At 55.8% G+C, this 13071-nt stretch overlaps 1 protein-coding gene across 9 annotated transcripts in view; it reads right to left on the reverse strand.

Annotated features, from left to right (window-relative positions):
• Positions 1-13071, reverse strand: part of IQSEC3 (IQ motif and Sec7 domain ArfGEF 3) — an 88576-nt gene that overhangs the window by 47073 nt on the left and 28432 nt on the right. For all 9 annotated transcript variants that reach the window (XM_043441494.1, XM_043441493.1, XM_043441499.1 and 6 more), the window contains exon 2: positions 11788-11871. In XM_043441494.1, the coding sequence (XP_043297429.1) occupies positions 11788-11871 (84 nt within the window). The remainder of the gene's footprint in view (positions 1-11787; positions 11872-13071) is intronic.

Below are 13071 nucleotides of genomic sequence, written 5' to 3' on the forward strand. Positions count from 1 at the left end.
GGTGTAAATATCTCCTTTCCAAGAGAGTGATGAAGATGAGGTGACCTCTTAGGTTGGTGTGCTGGGAAAATGCATCCCTGAGAAGGATGAGGGGGAAGAGAGGGCGGCCATGCAGTCCCTGCCAGGAGCTGGTCCTGGCGGTGGTGGCCTCCCTGGGCTCCCAGGCAGACCCTGCCCGCCACCAGGAGCTCAGGGCCCAGGAGCTGCCGAAGAGCCATGTGAAGGCTTCCCTGGTGGCATGGTGGATAAGAATCCACCTGCCAATGCAGGGGACATGGGTTTGACCCCTGGTCCAGGAAGACCCCACGTGCCATGGAGCACCTAAGCCCGTGCGTCACAGCTACTGAAGCCCCTGTGCCTTAAAACCCATGCTCCACAACAAGAGAAGCCACTACAATGAGAAGCCCAAGTTCCGCAACTAGAGAGTAGCCCCCGCTTGCCACAACTAGAGAAAAGCCAGCGCAAAACAACCAAGACCCAGAGCAGCCAAAAATTAACTAATTAATAAAAGAGCCCTGTGAGGGGGACAGGGAAGACTTCAGGGGAGGGAGCACCAGGCCCATGTTCATCCGGTCCACTAGAGGTTGGCTTGGGTCGTGGTCCTGGCACAAAGGCAGAGAAAGGGATGAGGGGAAGCCTGAGGCGTATTGATGGGGGGTTTGAGGACAGGGTAGGCAGGGAGGGATGGAGGGCCACTTTCCCCTCCAGGCAGTGGCCAGAGCAGCAGTTCCTGAGACCCAGGCAGAAGTGTTTTGAAGACTGGAGGACTCCTTGTGTGGCAAGGTTCCCCCAGAGGGCCTGACCAATTGCACTAGATTATCCTGGCTCCATCAGCCTTTCTGAAAGCCCTTCTGGGACAAAGAAACTAGGCATTTTCCAGACAAAAGCTAACAAAACGCCTCACATCTCAAGATTTTCAGCCTTTACTAAAACACTCCTTTCTCTCTCTTGCCTGAATCGATAAAGTGATCTTCGATGGTCAAAATAAAGGCCGAGCAAGGGGAGTCAAGTGTCCTTGGGGGCGGGGGGGCAGACGGTGCTGGGGAGGGGTTGCAGTGAATAGAGGGCCAGCGTCTGTAACAAATTCACCCTGTGCTGATTCCAAGCACAGGCTGGAAAATGCCACCCGAGGTGGTGGAGAGCCCTGAGCCCCAGGCAGGGTCTGACCACCTCCGCAGGCCGTGCTTGCTATAACCATAGGCACATGACTTCCCTGCACGTTGGATTTCTCATCATAAGACGGACGTTTGAGCAAAAGGCTCTGACAACAGGAAGGAAGGAGAGGCCAGCTTCCTCCCTCTCCCTTTCCCTCCACGGGGCCCGGGCCCACACCCTGAAGCTTCCTGTTCACATCCACGCCCCTCTGGCCTCCATACCCAGGAACATGGTGAAGGCCTCCCTGCCTTCCTCTCTGCCCTGACCACCGTCATCCACGCTGGAAGCCGGGGCTCGCAGGAGGAGGCCCTGGAGGAGGGCGGCTGGGTCTTCCCTGCTGTCCACTTGCAGAGGCCGCCCTTCCTCCCACGGACCCCGAGAGAGTAAGTTACTCCCTCTCCTGTCCGCTCAGTGGAGACTCCAGGATTTGGCTGCACGGCTGTTCCAGAAGGGTCTGGACGGGCTGGTTTGTCTGGAGGGGTTTCCTCTGCAGAACCAAGCCCAGGGTGCCACGCAGGGTGGGCCCCCGAGTCCAGCATGGAAACCATCTCTGCATCATAGCCCACCTCATGGTGGGATGCCAGCACCTTTGCCCACTGGGGAGGCGGCTACATCTAGAAGTTTCCTCAGGACACCTCCCGCACAGCCTCACAGGCTGGGCCACACCAATGATGCGATCTTATTGCCACTGGAAGTCTAATATTTTTGAGCATTTTATTTCCTCCCCAACAGGTATAGATCTGGTAGCAAAATCAAGCTCTCAGGACACCCTCCCAGCTCGCTGCCTGACACACCACACACACTCACAAGCCCAGGCTTCTGTGAGCCCCAGGACACACCTCAGGCTTTCTTACCTCCTCTGTCTGCCGCCCCCCTTCCAGAAGCTAGTCCCCTGCCCATGTTCCCACCTCACCCACCCCAAGGATGACGCTCCAGAATCACGGCCTGCAGCCTGTCCTGACATACCTCACAGTCACCTCAGAGCTGCACTGAATAGTTGTTTAGTCGCTCACTTGTGTCCAACTTTTTGCGACCCCGTGGACTGTAGCCCGCCAGGCTCCTCTGTCCATGGGATTCTCCAGGCAAGAACACTGGAGTGGGTTACCATTTCTTCCTCCAGGGGATCTTCCCGACCCAGGGATGGAACCCATGTCTCCTGCATTGCAGGTAGATTCTTTACCATCTGAATTGTAGGGAAGCCCATGGGTTTCCTGGGTCATCTCCAAAGGTGTTTGAATGAAAAGGGAAGCAGGACACAAAAGCTTTGGGAGGAAGCCCCAGAGCTCCCACTGTGGGGAGCCAGCCCCCCACTCCAGGCAGGGCAGGGGGCAGCCGCAGGCCACAAACCTGTCCCTGCGGGGGCTAAACTGTCTCCTCCTCTTAGGACAGAAGGAGGCCAGACTGTCAGCTGGTGAGAAGATTTGCCCGATAAAATGCCTGTACGCTTAATCGCATCCTCGCTGCACTGTGACAGCCCGGTGCTCGGTTAAATCATTTCCTCTCCTGCCCTGACATCTAGAAAATCCGCTCTCAGGGCCCGCTGGTCCTGCCTGATTGGCATTCATCAGGGCTTTTAGCTCCTTTGATCTCTTCCCCCAACCGATCTCTCAGTTCTGAGTCCCTCACCCCTGCTCTCTCTCTCCAGCCAACTCTCCATGTGTCACGGGCCAGGCCGGAGTAGAAACATCTGAATGCGGCCCCCTCCTCCCTGCCCGTTGCCTGCCATCCAGAGGAGGGACTGGGCCCTCTCCCTGAAGGGTACAGCTCAACAACCCAGAGCAAGACCCAGAGTCACGTGTCTCCTTCCTCTTGCCATGCTAGGGTCTCTGCTGCAGGGACCCCATCCACTGAAAGAGTCTGCCCATTCTAAGTATTTCCCAGTCATGCCTGAGCTTCTAGACCCCTTCTCCTAGATCTTACCTGATTTCTCCCTCTCTGCTCTTGAAAAATCCAGTTTTAAAACAGCTAGCATCAGGAATCGGAGAAGGCAGTGGCACCCCACTCCAGTACTCTTGCCTGGAAAATCCCATGGACGGAGGAGCCTGGTAGGCTGCAGTCCATGGGGTCGTACAGAGTCGGACACGACTGAAGCGACTTAGCAGCTGCAGCAGCAGCATCAGGAATTCCCCGGTGGTCCAGTGAGTATGACTCTGAGCTCCCAGTGCAGGGGATGCAGGTTTGTTCCCTGCTTGGGGAACTAAGACATCACATGCTTCGTGGCATGGCCAAATACAATTTTAAATTATTTTTTAATTTAAAAATTAAAAAAAATAAAGGCAGCTCTGGGCCATGGCACATGCGTGTGTGTGTGTGTTAGTCGCTCAGTCATGTCTGACTCTTTGTGACCCCATGGGCTACAGCTCACCAGGCTCCTCTGTCCATGGAATTCTCCAGGCAAGAACACTGGACTGGGTAGCCATTCCTTTCTCCAGGATATCTTCCCAATCTAGGGATCAAACCAGAGTCTCCTGCATTGCAGGGGGATTCTTTACCATCTCAGCCACTAGGGAAGCCCTCTATGACACATACCTCATGCTAAAAAAAAAAAAGAAAAAGCTAACATTTATTAAGTGCCTACTATATACCAGATACCTTTGCACATATGATGTCATTGAATCTTCCCAACCACCCTAAGGGTTCCCTTGTAGCTCAGCTGGCAAAGAATCCGCCTGCAACGTGGGAGACCTGGGTTTGACCCCTGGTCTTCCCTGGGCTTCCCCGGTTGGGAAGATCCCCTGGAGAAGGGAAAGGCTACCCACTCCAGTATTCTGGCCTGGAGAATTCCACGGACTGTATAGTCCATGGGGTTGCAAAGAGTCGGACATGACTGAGCAACTTTCAAAACCACCCTAAGAGCTAAAGTGCTAATGTTGTCCCCATTGGACAGATGAGAAAATCGAGGATCCCAAAGCTTCAGTAGTTGCACCAAGGTCACAGAGTTTGTATGTGGCCAAGCCAGGACCTGAACCTGGATTTGAGTTACTCTGTGTGTGCTCTCAGTAGGTCTCCTTTAAAACCCCCTTTTGTATTTTCACAATAAGTGAGATGAGGCTTCCCTGGTGACTCAGACAGTAAAGAATCTACCTGCAGTGCAGGACACCTGGGTTCAATCCCTGGATTGGGAAGACTGTCTGGAGAAGGGAATGGCTACCCACTCCAGTAGCCTAGCGGGCTGCAGTCCATGGGGTTGCAAAGAGTGGGACACGACTGAGCAACTAACACTTTCACTTTCAATAAGTGGGAGGGAGAGAGAAATCCCACACCCGGCCTGCTGAGGCTCCTCTGATATAAGTGCTCCCTCCACCTCCCAACCCCAACCTGAGGTCTCCTGTTTGGGTCACACCACCCTGATTTGTCCTGCTTTGTAAATGCTCCTGGTCCCTCCATATGGAAGCCTCCTCCAGCTAAGGCAGCACCTTGCTTTCAGGTAGAATCACTCTAGGGGAGGAGCCTTGGGGACTAGAGTGTTCATACTGTCCCCTCCCGCCCCCATGTGATAGCTGAGGACACTGAGGCCTGGAGAAGGTAGTGGTTTGTCTCAGTCTGGGGGGAGGTCAGCACCAGCACTATCAGGTGGCCTGAGTCCCGAGGACAAGGCACCTTGGTCTCCTCTATCTCCCATCTGTAGACAGCAAATGCCTGCAACCTATGTCTCCACCACCTTGATGTCCACAGACCCCTTTCTCTGTCCTCCCCCCACCCTTCTCTCAGTTCCAGACTGAAAAACATCGTCCTTCACAGACAGCTGGCTCCCCTGTTTTTTTTTAATATATACACATTTACTTATTTGGCTGTGCTGGGTCTTAGTTGCGGCATGTGGGATCTAGTCCCCTGACCAGGGATTGAACGTGGGCCCCCTGCTTTCAGAGCACAGAGTCTTAGCTGCTGCACCGCCAGGGAAGTCCCTTGCTTTGTTTCTCAATCACCGCAAATGTAATCTCTAAAAACCCCCTTTCTTAAGGCCTCCCAAAGGCAGTAAATTCTTTAAGAATCCCTGATCTGATGCAATTCCTCTCACTACATAGATTAAGATCATTTCCTCATTTGGAGTCTGATGAAATGCATTTAAAACCCTTTTTGTCATCCGTCAGAAACACTTACTGCAATGATAAGTCATTTTCATGGTCGTGTTACGGGTTAAAAGATACATGAATAGGTAAAGATGACCTTTCAGAGGGGAAAACAAAATAGCACAGGCAGTAGTGAAGTTAGAGAAATCTCTAGGCCTCCCCTCCTGGGAGTGAAAAGAGAACCTCTAAAATATTCAAACAAGTTTTCGGCAAACGGAGCAAAAATTTGTTTCTGCTCCCAAAACTGGACAAAACTGCATGAATAAAAGCTGGTCCTCTTGGTAGCTTTCATTTTCTTGTTCTGAAAGTATTATCTTAGTTATGTTTATTTTTTTTCATGGTTTTTTTTGGCCATGCCATATGACTTGTGGGATCTCAGTTCCTTGACCAGGGATTAAACAAACCCTGGGCCATGGTGTGAAAATTCAGAACCCTCACCACCAGGCCACCAGGGAACTCCCAAACACGGAACTCCCATGTTCATTTCTTTAAACAATAAAGCCTGGAGCTTTTATCCTCTAAAAGTATTCTCTTGGACATTTCTCTCTTCAGCCTGGTTGCACGAACCTCCTGCTCAAGGGTCGGGGGAGGCGGGGGACAGGGAAGGGCTCCACCTTCTCACTCTCTGGACCATAGGCCAGACTCTCAGGGGGACAAAGTTTGGGGGGACCACACTTCACTTCCTGCACCAACGAATCCCTCCCTTCCTTTGTCCTCTGATGCCAGTGGTACAAGCCACAACAGACGTGGTTCAAATCCCAGCTGTGGCATCGACCGGTCCAGGGACCAGTCATCCGTCATCTCCGAGCCTTGTGTATAAGTAACATGAACAACAGCATTTTATAAGCTTTCCGTGAGAATTAAATCATACCTGTATCTATTGCCCACAGCAGGCTCTCAGCACAGGATGGCTAGCATTCTCCTTCCCTCTCGTGGGTGGGGAACACAAGTCACAGAGGGAGCAGGGGCTCTCTATCAAGCTCCAGCATCCAGCAGCCTGTCTGGAGGTGGCCCAGCCTGGCCTGGCTCCTGGGGAAGCCCCCACGCAGCCCTGGGGCTGAGCATCCATCATGACCACCCAGGTCACAGGAGAGACCATCTTAGAGGACAGCCAGGCCTGAGCGGGAAGCACATGGGACATTGCTCCAGACACAAGTCCCACGTCCCACAGAGCAGAAGGCAGACACCAGCACAGGAGAGAACTTTTCTGATGCCCACTGGAGTTAGGGGGACCGCCCCCACTCAGGGGACGCCCCCCCCAGATGGCATCTGTTCTGTCTCTTGTGCCCCCAGAGTCCGGCAGGGAAGACTCAGTGGGGCAGAGCGCACAGAGGGGTAAAGTGACAGGGGGTCTGGGGGTGGAAGACCACCGTCCCTGGCTCCGGGACCAAATTCTCTGCCCTCTCCATTGAGGCCACCCTGGGGGATGGAGTCAGTCAAGCTGGGCTCTCCTGTGACAAGCTGGGGACCCTCAGAAGACAGGAGCCCAGATATGGGTGAGCAGCCCCTCCCCAAGCCTGCTGCTCTGCAGTTTGCTGTGCCCACAGTGGATGGTGGTCTTCGACCCCCAGGACTCCCACCCAGTCTCCACTCCAGGGCAGCACATCGCAGGGGGCGGTCTTCACAGCCCTGGCTGAGGGTGCCGGACCCCAGCCCCTGCAAAGGCCTCTGGAATCAAATCTCTGGACTCTGAGGACATTGGACAATTTCCCCTTGGCCTTGCCACTGCCCACTGCCCACTGCCCCCCTGGCCTAAAGATGCGGAGACCCTGGAGCTTGGGGGCTGAGTAGGCTGGGTGCGCATCCTTCCACCCCTACCCCTGCCCCACCTCCACCCATGCACTGACAGAAGCTGAGGCCTTTTTGTGCTTGTCTGGGGAAGAGCAGGCAATTCTGAAGTCCCAGAATGGGGACGGGTGGGGGGCAGTGTTCCCAGAATGGGGAGGGGGCAGTGTTCCCGGCAGCCTTGGCGCCTGATGTGATGGGTGGAGCAGGCACAGGACTCTGAGCCCAGCTGTTTGAAGCCTAAACCGTATTGACTGAGAATACAATTACTCCGTAATCGCTGAGTAAACTCTGGCTGGTCCACTGATCAGGCCTCTGGCCACTGTGGCGGATGCTGACGTGGGGCTCCCCCTGCAACGCCACTGCTGGTCGGTGTCCCCTCCTCAGGGGTCCCCAGCAGGGCCCCCAGCCTGGCTGACTGGCAGGTGATGGGAGTGAGGGGGACAGGGAGGGACTGGCCCAGGGTGGGGGGCAGGCTCTCTTGTGGCCACGGTGCCCTGAGCAGACAAGGTAGACTACGGAATCATTTTTTCTTTCTTCTTTCGTGGGGGGAGATATAAATCCCAGCCTAGAAAAATAAACCCTGGCAGGTTGCACACTAATATATTAACAGCAGTTAATTCTATACGACCGGGTTCCGTTTTTATTTTCTTCTTTATATTTTTGCATTTTCCACGTTTCCAACAACTAGCAAGTATAACTTCTAATCAGAGAAAATAGATGTTATTCAGGGTCAATGCAGTGGCTGGAAGAATCCCTCCCATGCTCCTGAAGAAAACCCCGGTGGCAGTTCTGTGTAACGCGGCTGCCTGCGGGGACTCAGCTTGGGCTGACCTTCCAGCCCCAGGACCGGTGGGCAGGGGTCCCTCTGCTGAGACCCCGAACTTCCCTCCACCCCAAGCCGTCATCTGCAGGTGGCCACAGGGAACGGAGACAAAATACCCGGGCTGCTTACTGCCAGGGCCTGGCGCATTAGGTAACACCAGTGCCTCTTCCATCCTGGTTGGAGGACCCGATACCCAGAGTGCCCCAGCCCCTCCCCTCCCCCAGGGCTGGGGCTGGTTCTGCTTCCTGCCCAGGGACCCCCTCCTGAGCGCCCCCCACCTCCTGTCATCACTCTAACAGAAGTCAGTCTTCCTCCTCTGCGGGGGGCTCGCTGCCACCCACAGAGACAAATGGGCTGCTATTTCTCTCTTTCTCTCTCTAGATGCTGGAGGCTGCTTGTTCCCAGGTTACTGAGCACCCCAAAGGGAGGGGAGCCTGTGGGAAGAAAGGCAGGGCCTGCAATCACTGGCCCATTCAGTCACCCAGAATAAAGCCCCGTCATTAGTGGCAGTAGGGGGACGCGAAGAAGGGGGCAGAGCCCGGCTCGCACTCCACTCGGTGTCCTGGAGGCTGATCGCCCTGCTTCCCACCTGGGAAGCGTGGGACGCATGCGCGGGGCTGCGTGAACCTAGGCACGAGGATGGGTGGTCCAGCCTCAGAGGCCTTGCTGGCCCCCGTTACCACCCCAGGGCACCCCACCCCCGGCCTCCGATCTTCCCACTTCTGGGAGCATCGCTCTCGGGCAGGCTCTGGGTCCCAAGAGAGAGGCTCCCTGACTCTACCCCCAAAGCTGCCCCTGGGGTAGCCGGGCAAGGCTGAGCTCACACCCCCGCCCCCCCAGGACTGGGGCTTTGGGAGGGGGCAAGGGCCTCCCCCGGCCGAGGGTTTACCTCAGACTCCAGCAGTTCTTCTCTGTACGTCCAATCAAAGGGGCTATGGGCCATCGTCTGCCCCACCACCACCCACATCGCCAGGATGAGCCCATCGGCTCCAGAAACGGACTCCTGCTCAGTCCTACAGCTTGGGAAGGGATGGTTGGTGAGGCGGAGAACAGCACCTCACACTCTGCTGACCCGGATTACTGCTGGCTTGGGCTGGATTCGGAGGAGGGAGGTAAGGGGCCTCGTGGCCAACCCTGCACTCACAAACCAGAGACCCTGACCCTGAGCTGTGACTGATGGTGTGAGGTCTTCACTGGGCCTCGTGCAGAGACCATCCGGCTTCTCCCTGGAGACCCCAGAGGAGGCCCACCAGCTGAAGCCTTACTGTTGTTCTGTCGCTCTGTCAAGTCCAACTCAGCAGCCCCACGGACTGCAGCACACCAGGCTTCCCTGTCCTCCACTACCTCCCTGAGTTTGCTCAAGTTCATGTCCGTTAAGTCGGTGGTACCTTGCAACCATCTCATCCTGTCTCCCTCTTCTCCTTTTGCCCTCAATCTTTCCCAGCATCAGGTTCTCTTCCAATGAGTCGGCTCGTCACATCAGGCGGCCAAAGTATTGGAGTCTTGCTTGAGCCGGTGAAAACCCAGACTGAGCGCTGGGGGCAGCCTGGCTCGTCCCGGAGCCCCACCCGGGGTCTCTTGAGGGTGGTTCAGGGGCCTTGGGACCTCAGCCCAGTGTCTGACCTCAGCACCTCCTTAGGAAAGCTCAGGGGTGGTGGTCAGGTACCTCCTCTGGAGCCTAAAGGGTCGGGAAGGGTCGGGAAGGTCCCGGGCAGAGCTGGGAACAGGCGTGCTGGGTGTCTGACGGGAGGAAACTTATCTGGGCTGGACTTCCCCAGGAAACCAAGAACAGACAGACAGACTGACACACAGACTACTGAACGTCCGGGGGCTCCTCCTAGAGAAGCCGAGACACTGACATCAGACAAACGAACAGACAAACAGAAACACACTCCAGGAAATTACAAACCAGACAGACAGGACAACTTGAACAACTGGGAGCAGAAAGTGAGAGTGGTTGATGATCGGGACACACCTGGGGGCCCCTACCCCGGCCCTGCGCAGAGTGGGGGGCGGGGAGGCAGCAGTGGGCAGAGCACACAGGCCCTGGGGGACTTAGAGAACCTCCCACCTCCTCCCAGGGATACTAAGATAAGAGATTTCCTACCTTTTTGGAGAAGAAGCCTGTCCCCCTGCCCCCTCCCGCCCCCCCGCCCCAGTCTCCCACCCCCTCCCACCAGGAGTCAGGGCTGTGGGGTGGGGGTGGGGGTGACTGGGAGGGGGCGTGGAAGACCCAAGGGACGACTTCTGTCCTTGGCACCTCCCAGGCGCCAGCGTCTCGGGGGCGCTGTGTCGTCTGCCCTCACTGATGCCAGGGCTCGAGTGGCAGCAAGAGACGTGGACCAGACTGACATGGGCTGATGGGCAGGGGGGGCAGACCAGACAGTCCCTCCTTCTCCTCCCCACCAAGGAGGACAACTCGGCCATGTGTCTGAGCAGTGACCGCTCATGGGACAGGGCACAGCCCTCCCCGTCCTTCCTCCGGGTCACTAACGCCCTGCCCTCTTTCCTGTCCTCTCCCACTGTCTCCTTCTCTCATTTCTCATCTTCCTTCCAGTCTCCAGGAGGGTCATTTCTAATGTGGGGGCTCACCTGCCCCCCTGGACAGGGAGCCCCTGGGATCCAGGGGGCCGCTCTCTCCAAAGGTCCTGGGTGCAGAGCTTGGCCCCCAGCCCTCCGGGCATCAGCACAGCATCTGGTCCTCCCCTTGCTTCCATCCCCAGTGCGGTCGCCTCCGGGAACAACCATGCCTCCTACAGCCCTGGAGGTGAGCACCCAAGGTGGGCCCATGATTTAACCCAACCCAACCCCCCCGCCACTTCCATTCCCCCCGCCCAGAGTCCTGCCTTTCCCAACCCCCCGACTCCTTCTAAGGGAAAACAAGCAATAACACCTTTCAGGTAAGATTTTCCATTGCCAAGCTCACCAGCTACCACCTCTAATGACTACCCATTATTTTCCTAGGAATAAAGGGGGCAGGATCATGGGGTCACTGAGGCTTAAACTGGGAAGTGGCCCTTAGCGCAGGTCTGGGCCTGGGTGCTCACAGCCCAGAACCTTCTGCTGCCCTCCCACACAGACCTAAAGCCCATCTGGACTGTGAGCAGCCCAGAGGCTCAGAGAGATGGTACATCAAGTTATTCTCTACATAGAACAACCCTTCTTCGTACAGATGGGGAAACTGGGGCCCAGGGGAGTTAAGGAACTTGCCCAAGTTCACTCCAACAAGAGGAGACAGGAGATGGGGTCAACTCCACGCCAGAGTCCAAGTGTCCTGACCCCCAGGGAAGTAAAGGATGAGCAAAGGAAAGAGAAAGGTGCTGAACTGAGATGGAAATCTTGGGGGAATGAGAAGAGGACAAAGTGTGAGCAGCACAGAGGGGGCGGCTCCAGGTGGAGACGGAGGGAGAGAGTACAGATGCAGGGAGGAGGAGAGATGGAGGGCTGGGGGGAGGACAATGAGGGGAGGATGCTGGAGGGCAGGGCAGGATGGGGGAAGAGAGAGGGCAGGTGAATGACCCAGGACAGGCAAGGAGGAGAGCCTGGAAAAATTATCAAGAAAAATGCAAGTCTTGAGTAAGAAAGGCAAGATGGATCCTGTTATTGGTTGGGCACCTTCGGGTGCCAGACAACCCACCACTAAGACATACAGATAGAATCAAGTTAATTTCCCCTGATGTTTAAACAGGTGAACTTCTTATAGGCTGTTTAGAGGGGACGAGCATAGGTCTGGGATTGGAACAGTAGAGTATAATGACCTAAAAGTCAGCAATGGCTCATCTGGGGTCTGGAGGAAGGAAGGAAAGATGGAAACACGAGGAAGGAGGTAAAAACAAATAAACAAAATGTGAGGCTAGGGAGGAAGAAGTGGAGTGGGGCCCTGGTGTGCGCTCTGCTCGGGGTGGAGGATAGTGGGGTGGGGAGGGGAGGACGCACAGCGGCTCTTCCCACCTGTGGGGGCCCAGGTCGGAGCAGGCGGGCTTCTGCTCGGCGTCAGCAGCTGGACAGCAGAACTGGTGCAGCACGGTCTCATTCCTGAGGGCAGAGCAGAGGGAGAAGGTCAGCGCCCTCCGACCACAAGGCGCCTCTGCCCGGCATCCTGCACCCCGGGGAACTCTGAGGTCCCAAACGCTGCCCGGGGAGGACGTGCATCAGTGCAGACACCACCTCCTGCTCGCAGCCCTCCCACCTCTTCTACCGCTGCACCCTGGTCCCCGCAGCAGGCTCCTCCACGTGGAAGTACCATCTATTCAGCTCTGACTTTTGTCACGATCACAGTTAATCCTCCAGAGCCCTGCCGCCCACTAAGGTCTGGCCAGCAAGGCAGAACTAGCTCTATTCATCCAAGATGCGCAGAATTGCATGCAGTGAACATTTTTGGCTAATCATATGCAAAGATGCAAAGCGCTCATAGAGGCTCAGATGGTAAAGAATCTACCTGCAATGTGGGAGGCCCGGGTTCGATCCCTGGGTCAGGAAGATCCCCTGGAGGAGGAAATGGAAACCCACTCCAGTATCCCTGCCTGGAGAATCCCATGGGCAGAGGAGCCTGGTGGGCTACAGTCCATGGGGTCGCAAAGAGGCAGACACAATTGAGCATCTGAGCATAGACGATGTCTTGATTTACTGAGGCTCAGTTTTCTGTGCATGTCTCAGCACAGAGGGAATTCAGAAAATTCAAAAAGGAGGCAGCGTGGCCTGAAAGAGGAGAAGCTGGGATTCACCTGGAAGAGGACCCCATTTCTTATTTCAAAAGAGCTAGGAAGTGGAGAAGAGAGCGGTGGTACTGCCAGGGGAAGGTCAGAGACCAGAGAGGCCAGCTGGCCGGAGGGAGAGGAAGCACCAAACGCCAAGAGCTAATGAGGCCGTCGCCTAGCCAGGCCCCGAACCGGGGCGGCTGCCCAACCACAACCTCCCACGTCTGTATTCAGACTCAGGACTCCACTGCTCAGCCATAAACACAGCTGAGCCGTCGAAGGGACTGATGAGATGTGCAATCCTGCAGCGGGTGAAGCGGCAGAGGATGGACAGACACGGGGACGGCCAGCAGGAGAACCGAGAAAGAAAAGCCAACAACTTTGAGAAACAAGAACAAGTTATAGGGACTTCCCTGGTGGTCCAATGATTAGGAATCCACCTGCCAGTGCAGGGAACACAGGTTCAATTCCCGGTCCAGGAAGATTCCACATGCCGTGGAGCAACTAAGCCCATGAACCACAACTCCTGAGACTGTGT

The sequence above is a fragment of the Cervus canadensis genome, chromosome 21 (assembly GCF_019320065.1).
Source record: "Cervus canadensis isolate Bull #8, Minnesota chromosome 21, ASM1932006v1, whole genome shotgun sequence".
NCBI classification, from domain to species: domain Eukaryota; kingdom Metazoa; phylum Chordata; class Mammalia; order Artiodactyla; family Cervidae; genus Cervus; species Cervus canadensis.